This window comes from Schistocerca serialis, chromosome 11 (genome assembly GCF_023864345.2).
Source record: "Schistocerca serialis cubense isolate TAMUIC-IGC-003099 chromosome 11, iqSchSeri2.2, whole genome shotgun sequence".
NCBI lineage: Eukaryota > Metazoa > Arthropoda > Insecta > Orthoptera > Acrididae > Schistocerca > Schistocerca serialis.
The window spans coordinates 127,942,335-127,963,206 of record NC_064648.1 but is presented as its reverse complement, the minus strand read 5'-3'; the positions used below and the strand labels follow the sequence as shown (position 1 = coordinate 127,963,206).

At 43.3% G+C, this 20,872-nt stretch overlaps 1 protein-coding gene across 1 annotated transcript in view; it reads left to right on the top strand.

The window, feature by feature from the left end:
* The window catches only part of LOC126426932 (uncharacterized), a 126,540-nt gene extending 108,198 nt beyond the window's left edge, over positions 1 to 18,342 (top strand). The window contains exon 7 of the mRNA XM_050089040.1: positions 15,927 to 18,342. Within this exon, the coding sequence (XP_049944997.1) occupies positions 15,927 to 17,416 (1,490 nt within the window). The 3' untranslated portion in view covers positions 17,417 to 18,342. The remainder of the gene's footprint in view (positions 1 to 15,926) is intronic.
* The last annotated feature ends 2,530 nt before the right edge of the window (positions 18,343 to 20,872 follow it).

The following is a 20,872-nucleotide window of genomic DNA, read 5'->3' as shown; positions in this document are numbered from 1 at the left end:
GGTTGAGCACTGTATGTTAACTTTGCAGAGTTAGTCGTTTCAGTAGATGATCGAATTGGCTGTTGGATTTGCAGGATGCACTTCACATCTTTGAACGGTGTTTGCTCTTCTCTTATGATTATCGCATTCTGATATGCTTTACGCTCGACCAGCGGTGATATGCATTACGCGATCCCAAATTTGGTGCCAAGATCGGAGATAGAAACATTATTGTTCCTTTGACTTTGCATTTTTTGTCGTCTTGTTGAACGTTTCTTGACCTGAACGGACATAAAGGGGAAATAAATAGCATCTTCTATGCTGAAGAGGCAAAGAAACTGGTACACCTGCCTAATATCATGTAAGGCCCAGCGAGCATGCAGAAGTGCCGCAACAGACGTGGCATGCACTCGACTAATGTCTGGAGTAGTGCTCGGGGGAACTGACACCGTGAATCCTGCAGGGCTGTCTACAAATCCGTAAGAGTACAAGGGGGTGGGGATCTCTTCTGAACAGCACGTTGCAAGGCATCCCAGATTTGGTTAACAATGTCGGTGTCGACAGGCCCAGGCGAGGCGTAAAGCTTTGTGTCGTGCAGTCATCAAGGGTACATGCGTGGACCCTTCGGCTCCGAAAGCCCATATTGATGATGTTTCGCTGTATGGTTTGCACGCTGACACTTGTTGATGGTCCAGCATCGAAATCTGCAGCAATTTGCAGAAGGGTTGCATTTCCATCATGTTGAACCGTTCTCTTCAGTAGTTGTTGGTCCCACTCTTGCGGGATCTTTTTCCGGCCGCACCGATGTTGCAGATTTGATGTTTTACCGGATTCTTGATATTCGCGGTACACTCGTAAAGTGGTTGAATGGTAAAATCCCAACTTCATCGTTACTTTGGAGATGCTGTGTCCCGTCGCTCATGCGACAAGTAAACAACACGTTCAAATTTACTTAAATCTTGATAATCTGCCATTGTAGCAGCAGTAACCGATCTAACAACTGTGCCAAACACTTGTTGTCATACACAAGTGTTGCCGACCACAGCGCCGTATTCTGCCTGTTAACATATCTATGCATTTGAAGAATACACATTCCTATATCAGTTTCTTTAGCACTTCAATGCACGGGCATGCATTTTCATTCAGTGGTTATATCCCTCCGTCAACTAATATGTGGTGTCATGTAGAGGCTGACCTGTATACACTCCTGGAAATGGAAAAAAGAACACATTGACACCGGTGTGTCAGACCCACCATACTTGCTCCGGACACTGCGAGAGGGCTGTACAAGCAATGATCACGCGCACGGCACAGCGGACACACCAGGAACCGCGGTGTTGGCCGTCGAATGGCGCTAGCTGCGCAGCATTTGTGCACCGCCGCCGTCAGTGTCAGCCAGTTTGCCGTGGCATACGGAGCTCCATCGCAGTCTTTAACACTGGTAGCATGCCGCGACAGCGTGGACGTGAACCGTATGTGCAGTTGACGGACTTTGAGCGAGGGCGTATAGTGGGCATGCGGGAGGCCGGGTGGACGTACCGCCGAATTGCTCAACACGTGGGGCGTGAGCTCTCCACAGTACATCGATGTTGTCGCCAGTGGTCGGTGGAAGGTGCACGTGCCAGTCGACCTGGGACCGGACCGCAGCGACGCACGGATGCACGCCAAGACCGTAGGATCCTACGCAGTGCCGTAGGGGACCGCACCGCCACTTCCCAGCAAATTAGGTACACTGTTGCTCCTGGGGTATCGGCGAGGACCATTCGCAACCGTCTCCATGAAGCTGGGCTACGGTCCCACACACCGTTACGCCGTCTTCCGCTCACGCCCCAACATCGTACAGCCCGCCTCCAGTGGTGTCGCGACAGGCGTGAATGGAGGGACGAATGGAGACGTGTCGTCTTCAGCGATGAGAGTCTCTTCTGCCTTGGTGCCAATGATGGTCGTATGCGTGTTTGGCGCCGTGCAGGTGAGCGCCACAATCAGGACTGCATACGACCGAGGCACACAGGGCCAACACCCGGCATCATGGTGTGGGGAGCGATCTCCTACACTGGCCGTACACCACTGGTGATCGTCGAGGGGACACTGAACAGTGCACGGTACATCCAAACCGTCATCGAACCCATCGTTCTACCATTTCTAGACCGGCAAGGGAACTTGCTGTTCCAACAGGACAATGCACGTCCGCATGTATCCCGTGCCACCCAACGTGCTCTAGAAGGTGTAAGTCAACTACCCTGGCCAGCAAGATCTCCGGATCTGTCCCCCATTGAGCATGTTTGGGACTGGATGAAGCGTCGTCTCACGCGGTCTGCACGTCCAGCACGAACGCTGGTCCAACTGAGGCGCCAGGTGGAAATGGCATGGCAAGCCGTTCCACAGGACTACATCCAGCATCTCTACGATCATCTCCATGGGAGAATAGCAGCCTGCATTGCTGCGAAAGGTGGATATACACTGTACTAGTGCCGACATTGTGCATGCTCTGTTGCCTGTGTCTATGTGCCTGTGGTTCTGTCAGTGTGATCATGTGATGTATCTGACCCCAGGAATGTGTCAATAAAGTTTCCCCTTCCTGGGACAATGAATTCACGGTGTTCTTATTTCAATTTCCAGGAGTGTATTTAGTGTATGACTATTGAATGTCAGAGGTGGGTCTACCCCTGTTAAATTCAGATTTAATAAGATGTCATATCCCGCACGACTTGTTTCATTACCTGTCAAAAGTAAATGCGCTTGATTACATAGGGAGCTTTACTTCATTTTCCGATTATGGAGACTTTAATTTTGCATCTCAAGGGTAGGCCCAACAATAAACACAACCTCCCACCTCACAAATGTACAATGTGGCCTCTGGTGGATCGTTGCAGAGTAATTGCTTTTCGTTTTGTTTCTTACCTCTCCTCTATCTCTGTAGCTGCGCTGAATACACCTCGATGCATTCGGACACGGTCACGGTGCTCACTGCTCGTGACAGTGATGTCCACTCTACTCTCCACCGTCAATCACAAGAGAAAGCAACGACGCTGAGATCATGAATTTATTTCAAACATCGTACACATTTAGTAGGCACTACTCTGGCAATTCCAAGAAAACCACAAGAGAAGTTTTACATGTTAACTATATACCTGGTGTATGAGCACAAGACTTCATGGTGGTGAAGTGGTTACCACTCGAGCTGGGTAAAGTGAAAGTGTATGAGGTGACGGTTCGTCTCCCGCTCAAGCCTTCATTTTGGTAAATTCTAAGGTACTCAGTAAATTTGTATCTACACTATTTGTTCTCCTTACATTAGCAATGTGTCGCCCCTATGCAGTTTAACTGGCAAATGGGGCCTGCCGCTGTGTCTGCAGCTCGATGCGTCAAATTGCAAAGTAGTTCCGGGTACCTTACCAGACTGCATGTATAAGGGATTTCACAAATCGCAACAGAGATACATTTTCAGGAGAACTCTATGCCTTTCTACATTTACTTGTCAATAATTACAAATATGTTTGTTCTAATGTTTAAATTTAATTAAAAAGAGTAAGTAGTCAAACTTCATGCAAATACATGTTTTTTTTAAGTGATATTACCTCTCAAATGCCATATAAATTAGATAATATGACCAGTGATGAAAAAAATGTAGATTAACAATTGAGGCTGAGCGGGAGTCGAACCATCACCTCATCAATGTTCATCTTAAGAAAGTCGAGCGCTAACCGTGTGACCTGTACGAGCTCCAACCCCTTCCATCCACACACAGATACATCCATTCCTCCTCGCTATTGCCAGTCAATCAAAAAAGAGACTTACCTCAATTGTACTTTATTCTCAAGCCTCCTGTTCCTATTTCCAACAACCCACAGTGAAGAATTTGAGTGGAGCAATAAATCAGAACGTTGTTTCAATACACAAATTTCAAAAAATCCAAGATAGGGAACTAGCTCAATTGTGCTTCTTACACCCACACCCTCTCCACTCCTCTCTAGCCAGTCAGAGTGGAGTATTAAAATGATCCGTAAAAATGACAACAAGCTGCATTATTTACATAAAATTGCATAAAGACATAACTCCCCTTCAATCAGAGGTTAGTATTTTGGTTGGTTCAAATGGCTCTGAGCACTATGGGACTCAACTGCGGAGGTCATTAGTCCCCTAGAACTTAGAACTAGTTAAACCTAACTAACCTAAGGACGTCACACACATCCATGCCCGAGGCAGGATTTGAACCTGCGACCGTAGCGGTCTTGCGGTTCCAGACTGCAGCGCCTTTAACCGCACGGCCACTTCGGCCGGCGGTTAGTATTTTAACCTCCATCAAACTGAAAGAGCCAGTTACAATGTAACCTCTTCTAAGCTGTGCTCAAAAGTAGTTGTACATCTCAATTACCTATATATATATATAAAAAAAAGCACAACACACACTTAAAAATTTATCTGAATTGTGTAAAAATGCTGTTAACTATTTTTTCATTGATAAGTTCAAAAATCGTTTATGAAGAAGTTTGTCATTCACATCTATGAATTACATTGGAAACTATACATCATTCAGTATGAAAAAATTGAACAAGTGTGTGTGATGGTGATTATATATGTGGTGATACGATAGGAGATGACATGTCGCTCTATGAACCATCAATAATACTTCCCGAGATTGAAATGACAATACCCCTTACGTATTTTAGACATGGAAATACTACTGTAACATTTGGCAATCATCATAGAAAAACTTAGATGTGGAAATAATTAATTTGAAGATCCTTTGTGCTCGAAAAGTGTATGGAAGCCTACATATAACATGCACAACACGGGATGAATTGGATGACATTCTAAGCAGCTGCAAAATTGCCCAGACTGCTGTCAAACGATTGGCGGATGCTGTGAACTGGTGTGTTGGAAGAGCTTCCAAGTGTCGTGCACCTGTGATACTGTTACCAGAGGTACTTCTATGACTATCCTCTCATGTGGATCCTCGCTGCTCTGTGGAAACAACACAATCCGTCACTAATCGTCCACTTGGCTGCGAGTGGCTTGTCAATGGAAGATCTAGGCATCCTGTGTAGGGTGGATGGGGACCAGGGAGGACTCAGGATGTTGTACCAATCCCCCTGATCAACAAGTCTTAGGTTCTGTCTTTCATTGAAAACGAAACTGAGCCAGTGGGACTCACTTCACCGTTTTGGGAAAACCTGTGTTGTCTGGTGTTGTTGTCTGGTGTCAAGAGGAGGTAAACGCAACAGGTAGGGGTTCATTAATCGTCAGCAGTTCAAATGTAAGGCAAATGATGGTACCCCTTATGGAAATAGCAGCAAGGGACAGGGAAGGGCACCAGGTGCACTCAGCTTGTACACCTGTGGGCGTCATTCAGCATGCTGGAGAGGCTATTCTGGCAGCCATTGAGGGAACAAGGTGCAACCAACTGCAGACTGTGACACACGGGGGGACATATGACGCCTGTCATCTGGCCTTGGAAATCATTCTTGGGTCATTCCAGCAACTGGCAGAGCAGGTTGAGAAGACCAACCTTGTGCATGGAGTTTCAGCAAAGCTCACGCTTTGCAACATTGTCCCCAGAACTGATTGTGGCCCTTTGGATCTAAGTTGCCATAGGGTTGAGAACTGCAGGATCCCCCCATATGCACCGTGCATCAGAGTCTGCTACTCAAGTAGCTGATTGTGTGTGGGGTGCAAACAAGTGTTTCTTACAATACTGCTACTGTGAACTGGTGTGTTGGAAGAGCTTCCAAGAGTCGTGCACCTGTGATACTGTTACCAGAGGTACTTCTATGACTATCCTCTCATGTGGATCCTCGCTACACCAAAAAGAAGTGCAGACGATAAATGGATATTCATTGGACAAATATATTATACTAGAACTGACATGTGATTACATTTTCACACAATTTCGGTGCATAGATCCTGAGAAATCAGTACACAGAACAACCACCTCTGGCCGTAATAACGGCCTTGATACGCTTGGGCATTGAGTCAAACAGAGCTTGGATGGCGTGTACAGGTACAGCTCCCCATGCAGCTTCAACACGATACCACAGTTCATCAAGAGTAGTAACTAGCATATTGTGACAAGCCAGTTGCTTGGCCACCATTGATAATTGGTGAGAGATCTGGAGAATGTGCTGGCCAGGGCAGCAGTTGAACATTTACTGTATCCAGGAAGGCCCGTACAGGACCTGAAACATGCGGTCATGCATTATCCTGCTGAAATATAGGGTTTCACAGGGATCGAATGAAGGGTAGAGCCATGGGTCGTAACACATCTGAAATGTAACATCCACTGTTCAAACTGCCGTCAATGCGAACAAGAGGTGACAGAGACGTGTAACCAAAGGAACCCCATACCATCACGCCAGGTGATACGCCAGTATGGCAATGATGAATACAAGCTTCCAATGTGACCAAGATGTCGTCAAACACGGATGCGACCATCATGATGCTGTAAAGAGAACCTGGATTCATCCGAAGAAATGACATTTTGCCATAAGTGCACCCAGCTTCCTCGTTGAGTACACCATCTCAGGGACTCCTGTCTGTGATGCAGTGTCAAGGGTAACTACAGCCACGGTCTCCAAGCTGATAGTCCATGCTGCTGCAAATGTCGTCGAGCTGCATATGGTTGTTGTCTTGCAAACGTTCCCATCTGTTGACTCAGGGATCGAGACGTGGCTGCATCATCTGTTACAGCCGTGTGAATAAGATGCCTGTCATCTCGACTGCTAGTGATGCGAGGCCGTTGGGATTCAGCATGGCATTCCGTATTACCCTCCTAAACCCACTGATTCCATATTCTGCTAACAGTCATTGGATCTCGACCAACGCGAGCAGCAATGTCGCGATATGATAAACCACAATCGCCATAGGCTACAATCCGACCTTTATCAAACTCGGAAACGTCATAGTACGCATTTCTCCTCCTTACACGAGGCATCACAACAACGTTTCACCAGGCAATGCCGGTCCACTGCTTTTTGTGGATGAGAAATCGGTTGGAAACTTTCCTCATGTCAGCATGTTGTGGTTGTCGCCACTGGCGCCAACCTTGTGTAAATGCTCTGAGAAGCTAATCATTTGCATACCACAGCATCTTCTTCTTGTCAGTTAAATTTCGCATGTGTAGCACGTCATCTTCGTGGTGTAGCAATTTTAATGGCCAGTAGTGTACGTAGAACAGATAGTTAGGAACCCTACTCATTACGAAAGTATGTTGAATCTAATGACAACAAACAGACCAGACCTCTTTGAGGAAGTACTCATCGACACTGTTATCAGTGACCATGATGTGGTTGTGGCAACAATGATTACCAAGGTACCAAGGACAACCAGATCAAGCAATAAGATATATATGTCCACTAAACTAATTAATAAATCAGTATTGTCATATCTCAATGAAGAACTTGAAACTTTCGGCACAGGGCAGGAGCATACAGAGGAACTACGGCTCAAGTTTAAATGAATAGTTGTGCATTAACTGGATAGATATATATGCAGTAGAGCAGTTCATAATGGGAGGGAACCTCCATTGTACACAGAACCAAAATCATTGGTCATGTGAAACCCAACTAGCCCTCTTCTCACGTGACATACTAAGGGCTTTGGATCAAGGCAGTCAGATAACTGCAATATTTCTTGATTTCCGAAAAGCATTTGACTCAGTACCCCACCTATGCTTACTGTCAAAAGTATGATCATATGGGGTATCAAGCGAAATTTGTGACTGGATTGAGGACCTTTTGGTAGGAGGGACACAGTGTGCTATTTCGGATGGAGAGTCATCGTCAGATGTAGAACTGACTTCAGATTTGCCCCAGGAAACTGTGTTGGGACCGTTGCTGTTCATGTTGTATGCTGATGACGTTGCAGACAAAATTAATAGTAACCTCATACTTCTTGCAAATGATGCAGTTACCAGTGATGAGGTACTGTCAAAGAGTAGCTGCATAAATACTGTCAGTAGCGGTGTAAATACTGTCACGTCCTGATAAGATTTCAAAATCATGCAAAGACCGATAACTTGCTTTAAATGTTCAGAAAGGTAAAATTGTGCTTTTCACAAAATGAAATACGTAGTATTCTATGATCATGATATCAGTCAGTCACTGTTGGAATCGGCCAACTCATAGAAATACCTCATATATCTCAAATGCCTCATACAAATACCAAGTAAGAGTGATTTCAGGTGTGCTGCAGGGGACTGTCGTAGGACCGTGGCTATTCACAATATACATAAATGACCTTGTGGATAACATCGGAAGTTCACTGAGGCTTTTTGCAGGTGATGCTGTGGTATATTGAGAGGTTGTAACAATGGAAAATTGTACTGAAATCCAGGAGAATCTGCAACGAATTGACACATGGTGCAGGGAATGGCAATTGAATCTCAATGAAGACAAGTGTAATGTGCTGCGAATACATAGAAAGAAAGATCCTTTATCATTCAGCTGCAATATAACAGGTCAGCAACTGGAAGCAGTTAATTCCATAAATTATCTGGGAGTAGGCATTAGGAGGGATTTAAAATGGAATGATCATATAAAGTTGATCGTCAGTAAAGCAGATGCCAGACTGAGATTCATTGGAAGAATCCTAAGGAAATGCAATCCAAAAACAAAGGACGTAGGTTACAGTACACTTGTTCGCCCACTGCTTGAATACTGCTCACCAGTGTGGGACCCATACCAGATAGGGTTGATAGAAGAGATAGGGAAGATCCAACGGAGAGCAGCGTGCTTTGTTACAGGATCATTTAGTAATCGCGAAAGCACTATTGAGATGAGAGATAAACTCCAGTGGAAGACTCTGCAGGAGAGACGCTCAGTAGCTCGGTACGGGCTTTTGTTGAAGTTTTGAGAACATGCCTTCACTGAGGAGTCAATCAGTATATTGCTCCCTCCTACGTATATCTTGCGAAGAGACCATGAGAATAAAATCAAAGAGATTAGAGCCCACGCAGAGGCATACCGGCAATCTTTCTTTCCACGAACAATTCGAAACTGGAAGAGAAGGGAGAACCGATAGAGGTACTCAGGGTGCCCTCCGCCACACACCGTGAGGTGGCTTGCGGAGTATGGATGTAGATGTAGATGTAGATGTACTTTGTAGGGATGTGAAATGGAATGATCACATAGGCTCAAACATGGGTTAAGCAGGTAGCAGACTTTGGGTTATTGGTAGAATAATGGAGAAGTGCAATCAGTCTACAGAGGATATTGCTTACAGATCACTCATGCGACCACTTCTGGAATATTGCTGAAGTGTTTGGGACATGTACCATATAGGACTAAGAGGGGATATTGAATGTATACAGAGAAGACCAGCACAAATGGTAACAGGTTTCTTTGATTTATAGCAACTGTATAATGCTAATTCATTAATCACACTGTATTAGCTGACATTGGTTCTAAAGTATCTATGGAGAGTATGTTTCATAGTCGTTTTATAATTTCATAGTCAATGATATACAGCTAGCAGTGTAATTCACAGATGCGACTGTTGGACAAGTCCATCCACGATATTTGAAGTTAGCAATGAAATCAGGCAGGCAGGAGTACCCAACAAACTGATGAGACTGGTTCAAATGACTTTGAGAGGAACAGTGTGCGAAGTAAAGGGTGAGGTCACTATTCTGTTTAATGTCGCTTTGGAGAGGGTAATGCGAAAGACACAAAGCAGCAACCCTGGGAGAACACTGTTTAACAGAGTGATGCAAGATCTCATGTATGCATATGATACCGATTTGTTATCCAGGAGGAAAGAGGACCTGGAAGAAAAGCTTGAAAAATTAGGAAGATATAGAGTGGAGATAGGGCCAATGATTAATCAGTCAGAGACCAAGTATATGTTAACATACAGGAAGAAGTATGGCGAAGGAGAAAGAAGCGTGGCTTTGAATGGGAAAGAGCATGAATGCTGTGAGAGCTTTAAATATCTTGGGTCAGTGGTAACTGAGAATAATGATATGAGAAAAGAAATATGTGCAAGGACTGCAGCACTGATTGAAGTATTTAAAGCAAGAACCCTTAGTAGGAATCTGAAGCTGATTGTATAGTGCAGAGACTTGGACAGTCATGAGGATTTGTTAGTAGAATGGAAAGGAGGATACTAAGGAAAAATCTATGGACCAGTGAAAGATAGGGGTTTTTGGCAAATCAGAAATAGTAAGGGAGATATGAGCATTGTATAACAAACCAGATATGGTGACAGAAGTAAAGGTTAATAGAATGCGTTGGTTGGTACATCATAAAAAAAAAGGATGGAGAGCAAAACAGACAAGAGAGCATTCAATGGCAAATCAGGTGGACACCATATATGGAGCAGACCAAGGACCAGATGGTTAGATAACGAGGAGGAGGACGAGTTGAGAAGAATGGGGGTTAGAAGATAGAGACCTAAGGCAGCCAGCAGAGAAGAGTTGGCAGGGATTGTCTAGGAGGCCAAGGTGCTGCATGGGGTGTAGTGCCAGGGAGTAAATAAGTGATGAAATCATAATTGACAACATTTTTACACAATTCACACATTTTAAATGTTTGATGTATTTCTAGACAAATAATTCATTTCATTTGGATACTTTTGAGTACAAGCCCGATGGGCTACAGTCTAACTTGGTCTTTCTGGTTCATTATGCAGTGTGTGTGTGTGTAGATAATGCAACTTGACATAGATAATGCAACTTGGCTTCATTTTTACACGTTATTTAAATACTGCACTATGATTGGCTGGAGAGCAGGGGGAGGGGGTGTTTTGTATGAAGTACAATTTAGATAGCTTCCTTCTTTTTTTTTACCACATTCTGAGCAGATGAATCATTTCATTTTAATACTTTGTTGCAGTCAGTTAGAAAGAGAAGAGGAGGAAGAAGGTGGGACAAAAACACAATTGAGTTAGTTCCCTCATCTTGGTTTTTTTTAATTGATCAAGAGGAGAGGGGAGGAGGGGAGATTTTTTATTTCCCCATCAACACAACTGGGTTTGTTCTGTCATCTTGGGTTTATTTATTTATTTAAAAGCACATTCTGTTGCCCCATTTTAATAGTTCACAGTGATTGGTTGGAAAGATGAGGGGAGAGATGTTTCAAATTTTCTACTAGCACAAATGTATGTTGAGAATTTTTAATTGGCTGTTTCATTTTAAACAGCTTGCCATGATTTGTTGGAGGCAGGGAGAGGGGGTCAGTGATAGGCCTTTTAATTTTCCATTAAGTAAATTGTGTCAGTTATGAAATCTTGGAATTTTTGATTGGTTCTTTCATTTCTTATTGTCTGGAGATAGGAAGGAGGAGATAGAAGGAAGCGAGGCAAGGGGTACAAGTCACAACTAGGCAAGTTGGCTTTTTCCTACAAATTTTTAAACTGCTGCTATTCCACAATTTTTTGCCATCTGCCAATTGAATTTTTAAATTTCCCACTATTTTATGCATTGGGAGATAGGTCTAATTTGTATTTACCAACAATTTTTTTTGTATTTCTCACTGCCACCCACATTCAATTTCTGAATTTGCTGCCGAAGCAATTCAGTCCCACAACTTTGGAGCTGACTAATTGTAGAAACTGGAACTTTGCACCGGGTTCTCTATAGCCAAACAACTCAAGGGATTTGTATATAGAACCCCCTGTGTTACATAGATCACAGTGTTCCTCCATGTCTTCTTGGAATCCTGCAAATTGTTCCTGACTCTAAGCTTCAAAAGGACTCTTCAGCACTTTTACACAAGTTTTCATCAGTTTTTTTAACACTGAATTGTTGAGGACTTCATAATTCCTAATAATGAGTTGCTGACATGCTAAGAACCGGAACTTGTTGTACTCTTTTTAATGGGACTGGAGGTGCTCCAGAATGATGCTCCATCCAGGGTGAGACTGGTCATTAAGGAACTGACACATCTTAATATCAAAGTGTGCTGGAGCTCCATCCTACTGTAGCCATCCATGATTACCTTGTCTTCAGGCTGAGGTGTACACCATGTTTGTGAAGCAGTTTAATAACATTCATGCACTGTTCAAAAAACTACCGTCCTAGCAGCTACTGTGGTGACACATGTATAATGTGTGAGGGTTTCCTCCCAACTCTTACATGTAATAGGCATTTTCCTTAACCCAGAAAATAATATTCTTCCTGTGAAATATTTGATACACACTACTGCCCATTAAAATTGCTGCGCCAAGAAGAAAAGCAGATGATAAACAGGTATTCATTGGACAAATATATTATACTGGAACTGACATGTGATTACATTTTCACGCAATTTGGGTGCATAGATCCTGAGAAATCAGTACCCAGAACTACCACCTCTGGCCGTAATAACGGCCTTGATACACCTGGGCATTGAGTCAAACAGAGCTCGGATGGCGTGTACTGGTACAGCTGCCCATGCAGCTTCAACACGATACCACAGTTCATCAAGAGGAGTGACTGGCATATTGTGACGAGCCAGTTGCTCGGCCACCATTGACCAGACGTTTTCAATTGGTGAGAGATCTGGAGAATGTGCTGGCCAGGGCAGCAGTCGAATACTTTCTGTATCCAGAAAGGCCCGTACAGGACCTGCAACGTGCGGTCGTGCATGATCCTGCTGAAATGTAGGGTTTCGCAGGGATCGAATGAATGGTAGAGCCACGGGTCGTAACACATCTGAAATGTAACGTCCACTGTTCAAAGTGGCGTCAATGCAAACAAGAGGTGACCGAGGCGTGTAACCGATGGCACCCCATACCATCATGCCGGGTGGTATGCCAGTATCGCAATGACGAATACACGCTCCAATGCGCGTTCACCGAGATATCACCAGACACGGATGTGACCATTGTGATGCTGTAAACAGAATCTGGATTCATCCGAAAAAATGACGTTTTTCCATTCGTGCACCCAGGTTCGTCGTCGAGTACACCATCGCAGACGCTCCTGTCTGTGATGCAGCGTCAAGGGTAACCGCAGCCATGGTCTCCGAGCTGATAGTCTATGCTGCTGCGAACGCTGTCGAACTGTTCATGCAGATGGTTGTTGTCTTGCAAAGGTCCCCATCTGTGGACTCAGGGATCGAGACGTGGCTGCACGATCCGTTACAGCCATGCGGATAAGATGCCTGTCATCTTGACTGCTGGTGATACGAGGCCATTGGGATCCAGCACGGCGTTCCGTATTACCCTCCTGAACCCACCGATTCCATATTCTGCTAACAGTCATTGGATCTCGACCGACGCGAGCATCAATGTCGCGATACGATAAACCGCAATCGTGATAGGTTACAATCCGACCTTTATCAAAGTCGGAAACGTGATGGTACGCATTTCTCCTTCTTACACAAGGCATCACAACAACGTTTCACCAGGCAATGCCGGTCAACTGCTGTTTGTGTATGAGAAATCGGTTGGAAACTTTTCTCATGTCAGCACGTTGTAGGTGTCGCCACCGGCGCCAACCTCGTGTGAATGCTCTGAAAAGCAAATCATTGAAATACCACAGCATCTTCTTCCTGTTGGTTAAATTTTGTGTCTGTAGCACGTCATCTTCATGATGTAGCAGTTTAATGGCCAGTAGTGTACCACATATTTATTACATTACTACCGATCTGCCCAACAGCTTCTTATGGGTAGCACTATGTATCTACAGACCAGCAATTTGCAAGTTATACAGACCAACATTGGTCAAGAATAAGTCTATCTAATAGTGAATTCACATAAAAAATGCCTACTGCTGTTTCTGAACTTAGACTTAGCACACAGACAGGGAAATGAGATAGGAGAATTTCATTTCTAATATGTATTTATGGATGATTTCAAGGAATTCTGCCATTTGCCTTAAGATGCCAATGGCTTCATTTTCCGAGCTACAGGGTACTTTAATTGTTTATAATTCAGCCATGATGCAAGAAATATTTGTAAATTACATATACAGTGGACTTCCTCGTGAATCGGTGTATCACTGAATCAAAGTCCCCTCAGTAGTTCATGGGATTAACCTTCACATACAGGGTACTTTAAGTTTTGTGTGGCTAACACTCTTGAGTGAGACAACACAGAAATTTGGCAACAAAGCACAGCAAGATGTAACTCGTTGCTCCATGTTGTTGTTAGATACATCAGTCACAAATACTGGCCTAACTCCTTTCATTTCAGTGTGTGTTTTAATGAGGTTAAACATTGTTAACTGCGTCATACCTTTGCATATTTACAGAGTAACTCTGTCACCATGGACGCACAACTCCAACAATGCATTTTTTTGAGATTACTGGTTTCGGTCTGCTTTAGACCATCTTCAGATCTCATACCATGGTGGTAGGTGGTGGCCGTGAATGGTGCAGGCACTACAACTTGAGCAGTTAGCGTTCGTGAAGCTGTAGCACCTGCTCCGTGCACCGGCACTGCCTACCATCATGGTATGAGGTCTTGAAGATGGTCTGCACCAGATTGAATCTGGTAACTTTAAAAAAAGTTTCTTGCAGTTGTAACTCTTTATGATCATTTTGTGTAGCATTCATTTAAGGGGGGTAGGACGTCAAATGGGCCGACTTGGAGCAGGAGAGTCACCACAGGACATTTTAATTTCTACTGTCTATACTTTTACAAATAAATGCATAAAACTTTGTCACTATGACCAGGAAGGATTGAGGACTCACACTCATCGCAGTGGAAGTTCAAAAAAGTAGTAAAATACCTTTTTTTACATGTGAAATTTCATCATTTTTCCTCTTATTACTGGCAGCATTTGTTGCTGTAGGTACACTTTTCTTCCTAAGTAAGAGAGATTCTTCGATGAATTTTTCATAGCATACAAACAGTAGTTACAGGTTTCCAGAATGAGATTTTCTCTCTGCAGCGGAGTGTGCGCTGATATGAAACTTCCTGGCAGATTAAAACTGTCTGCCCGACCAAGACTCGAACCCGGGACCTTTGCCTTTCACGGGCAAGTGCTCTACCATCTGAGCTACTGAAACACAACTCACGCCCGGTCCTCACAGCTTTACTTCTGCCAGTATCTCATCTCCTACCTTCCAAACTTTACAGAAGCTCTCCTGCGAACCTTGCAGAACTAGCACTCCTGAAAGAAAGCATATTGCGGAGACATGGCTTAGCCACAGTCTGGGGGATGTTTCCAGAATGAGATTTTCACTCTGCAGCTGAGTGTGCGCTGATATGAAACTTCTTGGCAGATCTGAGCTACCATCGGTAGAGCACTTTCCCGTGAAAGGCAAAGATCCCGAGTTTGAGTTTCGGTCAGGCACACAGTTTTAATCTGCCAGGAAGTTTCAGTAGTTACAGGCATATGAAACTCTAGAATTTTCCAGATCTATTAAAAAACTGTGGAAAAAATTGAGATAATTAACTATAAAACTTGAATTTTTTCTAAACATGAAGTTTAAAATGTAACATTTCATTCATTTTTTCATAAACTAAATAACTTCTAGAGTTTCATACACCTGTAACTATGGTTTGTATGCTGTGCAAAAGTAATCGAAGAATCTCTTTTACTTAGGAAGAAAAGTGTACCTATAGCAACAAACGCAGCCAGTAGTAAGTGAAAAAATGATAAATTTCACATGTAAAAAAAAAAGTGTTTTGTTACGTTTTTGAGTTTCCACTACTATGAATATGAATCCTGAATCCTTCCTGGTCATGCTGTTAAAGTTTTATGAATTTATTTGTAAAAGTATAGACAGTGGAAATTAAAATGTCGTGTGGTGCCTCTCCTGCTCCAAGTCGGCCCATTTGACGACCTACCCCCCCTTAATAAATCTGTTATATGACTCTGTAAATGTTAGAAGTTATGTTAACATCCCGTCTTACATCATTTGAGTTAATAATTCCTGGGCATTTGTTGGTTGCGACCTGCTCTAGCCATCGATCATCGATAATTCAGTTCCACAACTCCTAGTCTTATTGTGTAGAGGGGACTCTGATTTCAGCTACCTCCATTGTGTGAGCACTGCCTACTTGCTGTGACTATCTTGCAGACGAGGAGTGGCAGCTGGAGGACAGAAGCAACGCTACGCTCTCTGTGGACACCGACTGCATGCAGCTGTTGGCGAACGCCCTGGACCACCCCACGTGTCCACTGGAAGACCTGCCTCCAGAGACCATCCAGCAGCGCCAGCAGTGCCGTGTACAGCTGTGGGACGACATGGTGCAGAGGTCACCCCACATACCCGTCACCAGCTACCTGGCCTACACGCAGAGGGTGACCATCAACCTCTGCCTCTTGGCCTGGATGGCAGCGAACTCTTTCGGCATTTGTCAGGACGTCCCCTTCAGCATGATGCAGTCCGTACACGACGCTCGCTGCTATTTTGATAGTCCTGAAGACCGGTCGTGTCTGGAGTCGAATGCTACAGACGCCATCTGCTCCGTTTCCAGAGCTATTCTGTTGTTGAAGTGTGACGATTTTTCCTTCCACAAGAGTCTCGATGTATGCAGTGTCCACCTTTACACAAACGGATCGAACTCTACAACGGACAAGTTATCGGGGCTAGACGGGTATGAAAAGGCAACAGAAAGAACACTGAACTACAAAGATAGTCTAAGCTATGCCACCTTGAAATACAAGGATTTTAAAATTGACAGCTTAAAACCTTTAGAAATCTCATTTATAGCCGTGAATATTATTTTCCGCTTTCTGACTGCCGGAGTGTACACGTACCTTCCCCAGTTACGTAATTTGCCCGGAATGATATTCTTGTCATTCCAGGTGACGGGTATAGTCCAGATCCTGTGTTCTGAGGTCATGTATCGCATGGCCGGTGTCCCCGACTTGGCTACGGCAGTGCTGGTCGATAGTGCCCTCACACTCCTCAGTTGTATCTGGCTAAACTCGTTCTGCTACCAAATGTATGCATGCATTCGCCACCTGAGGCTTCCTAACGACTTACTACCTGCTGAAGCGAGAAAGGCATTTCGCCGACAGGTGCTGTACGCATTAATAGCGTGGAGTATAGTATGTGGAGCAAGTATAGCTTTGGAAAAGACGAGCAGATATTACCTGGTCTATAGTCGGATAATATTTCTGGTGGGCATTTCACTGTCTATAGGTTACAATTTGGTCTGTCTCGGACTAGTGGGGTACATGTACCTACGTAATAAGAAATCCATGACTCAACTCAAAATTTATAGTGACGATAAATTTGGCTCCAAGAGACAACTTTTTTATGTGTCAGTTAAGACTATCATCTTAAGTGGGGTATGCATAATTATTAGAATTGGGTTCCACCAGGCTGAAGGCATAGCACAGTTCGTATATTACGTGCACATAGCTACCATGGTTCAGGGACCACTGCTGTTCGTTTTTTTCATTTGTAACGAAGCAACGCTCCCCCTTCTCAAGAACAGACTACTGGCGTGTTGGAACCCACACGTCATCAGTCTGCAGCAAGAACTGTGTTCGACAGCTGAGAGAAATTTGGCGCTGAGGCGAAACAAACAGTTTCTGACTGTAGAATCCTCACTGTAAAATGTCCACGAGTATTCTTCTCAAAAGGCTGTCTTCATTGTAGACGTTACTGAAGCGAGTGATCAGCTGTAAGGATTGTATCTAACTAGTACGACAAAATTAATTGCGTCTGATATTGTACAACAAGTGCATCAGTTTTCCAGTTTGTTCTTTATATATAACTGCATGCTTATTTATACTTGGTAGCTTCTTTCTATATATTTTAATGCGCAGCAAGTAATTAATTATTATAATTGAATCAGAATGAAAATAAGAAGAAAGTTCTTGTCCTACTTCCTCTACTCGGAATATGTTTAAGAACAATTTAATATATCTAACATTGGTGAAAGACGACAACAATGACAGGACTTCTGTAAATTATTTTAACCATCGTTTCCTAAAGCAAAACTGGCAGAATGAACTCTCACAGAGTATTTCCAGGAATTTTTGTTTTTTTTCCTGATTCAAACGAAGCTTTTAGCAGACACCAGCATTTGTCTTATTCTGAGAACTGCACAATCATTTAGTACACAATTAACTGCAAAGTTATGCCTCGTCTTGTGTCTCGGTGTAAATGGAACGGCACGAGCTGTGATGTTTGACTTGTGCAAGCTGTCACTTTTTCTGGAACTTTGAAATGAGTTTCACCTCAGGCAACACTCCGTGTACCTCAAAATTATCAGATTGTACCATATTAAACTACATCTTGAGACGGAAGTTTTCATTACGTGTTTATTTATTTATATATTTCATTAATTACTATTATTTATGGTATGTGAAATATGAAAATTATAGATATGTGCATAAAATTATACATGTATATGATTTTTCATATAAGTACTATGACAACATAAATCAACAGCAACGTAAAATTAGAGGAACAGGAAGAGACAACTGAAGGGCAGCAGTGTGAGGAAGGACGTGTAACAGCTTTTGCTATGCTGATTAGTGGTTTGATTTGAGAATATGGGACAAATATTTACAGTAAAGAACTCTAAAAAATAACTGTCAGTGTGAAATATTCTTCGAAGTGAATGTATTGAAGATAGTGTTACACCAGATTGGAGTAGCGTCGTTTGTGAGATGGGACGGTGGCTTGTTGAGTGAGTGAGAGACACGAAAAGGAAGTACAGAAGATTTTAACATATATGCAAATGGACCCGGTGTCTGTGTGATGTTAATATCCAGACCAAATGAACACCCTGCCATAAATGCTACTACATAGATTAGATTTTCAGGCATTGTCTAATTACAGCACTCATCACTCATTTGCCAGCCAGTAGTAATATCAACAGCGATTTAGTGATATTTAAGAAGCACGAGTTGCCATACTGGATACAGCGGAAGCACAGATTGTGTCACCACTCACCATCCTCATATGTCATGAGGTAGGGTGAGAGGTGACTACGTCTTTCATCAGAGAGAAACACTGATGGTACAAGTCAACCAATGTACATCACTTGTGCGTAGCAAATGTAGCAAGCATGAATATTTGAAAGATTATACACATTAAAGACTTCTCTCCCATGTTTCTTGATGCAAGTTATTTTAGAAGAAATTAATTCCACAGTTGTTGTATTAACTTGGTGGTACTATAGCAAATACACTACTCAGACAAGCACTAGGTGCAAACTATACTCATGTTCAGAAGAAACAGAACACTGTTAATGACTGGAGATAGGAATTTCATATTCACAGGACATGTTCTGCAGAAATGATTATCAATTCAGACACCTCGGTTCAGCATGTGTCCTGTCCCCTGATAGGCACAGGATCTGCGATTAGCCCTCATAACTTGTTCCATGCGTGATGGGATCGATGTATGTAAGGTGTGAAAGGCTTCCTGTGGTATAGCAATCCATTCTCCATTTACCTGGTTCTGGATCATAGCACTGCAGCTGTCATTCCAACACAACCCACTCATTTGCGACTGGCGACAAGTCTGGCGATCTGGCGGGAGACGGGCAAAAGGCTGATATCCAGTGACACCAAGAAGGCATGTGTTGCAGCATGTGGTCGTACATTGTCTTGCTGAAAAATGGCTTCTGGAGTGTTGTGCAGAAAGGGTATGGCTACAGGTCGCAGAATGTCATTCACGTAGGCCACACCGGTATCAGTGCCCTGGATATGCATCATCCGTGGTTTGAGGTTTGCGGATGTACCCAGTGGCACCCCACACTGTATGGCCTCGAGTTGCCACTGTATGTCTTGTGTGAATGCGATCACTGTGATGCCACTTGTAAACTCCCCCTTCCTAATCGGTTTACTGGATTGCGATATAATTTGCCGTGATCGCATATGTCTAATGAAATTTGACCGGCAGTAAGGGTACTGTTACTGGAGGAAAATAATACCAGTTAGCACTGAGGAAAGTGTACAACAGGCCCTTCTGAAGGAAGAATCTACTCTAAATACTGATAATAACTCTGTCTTTATTCTTTTCGGCATACTTGGTCTTTACTATTTTCAAGCACATTTCCTCACTTTATACTTTTACAAATATTCTATCTTCTTTCATCCTTCTGCATCTTGAAAGTAGCACAAATTCAGATTCGTTTTCTCATAACAAGCCGTCATCCACATCAAAGTCGTTTGAGAAAATTTCGTCCGGCTCTGTCACCGAAAGCAGTTTATCTAGTGGTTTTTTTTAAATTTCCCATTATTGGACATTTATAATTCCTTCCTGTTCTGGCTTTGTTAAATTTTGACCCCAACACTGCAAACTTTTCATCAATTTCTTCTATTAACGAACCTTGTATTACCAATAATTCGCTAACTGTCACGTCAGGTAAATTTTCTTCAGAATGATAGCTGTCATCTTCCAAATCGCTTGCAGAAAAGTGCTCTGTTTCTGCTTCTAATTCTTCTCTCAAACTCACGCAGCCCACACCACTCCCGTATGACTGTATGACGTCAGCCTTAACCTCGTAGATGTAAATCTACGTGGCTTTCAATTACTCGTACCCAGTCATCATCAGCAAACTCGTCTTGCCTCTCTTCAGAAATTTTGCCTTGGTTTTCTTTTGGACCAGTGTCGTCGGGGTTGCTGCTTCAATTACTAGAACATTTGGACAAGCTTACGACTTTGGTGCGGAGCTTTCTGTTTCTTCATATAGGCTAGTTTCATGCGGATTGAGAAGCGTCCGCTCTCCTCATTTGCACACCTTCCATCCAATCCTCTGTAGTCTTCAGTCAGTTGTATATCTGCCCGAACTGACCTAACCACACCTCCTCACATTCCGCATTGCCCTGAACGATAATGGAAGTTTTTTCTGATATCGGCTTCTTTAATTATGCCAGTGAATTATACTGTACAGGAGCCTGCGGTACCGTTGTTGCTTTAACATCAGCAGTCTCTTCCTTAATGACCAGCCTCTAGTTTCACTGTTATTACAGACAGTGATCACTTTGTCAGCTGCTGTTTCATATTCATATATTGTTACTGTGTCTGCGTTACTCACTCTGTCTTCTTGCAGA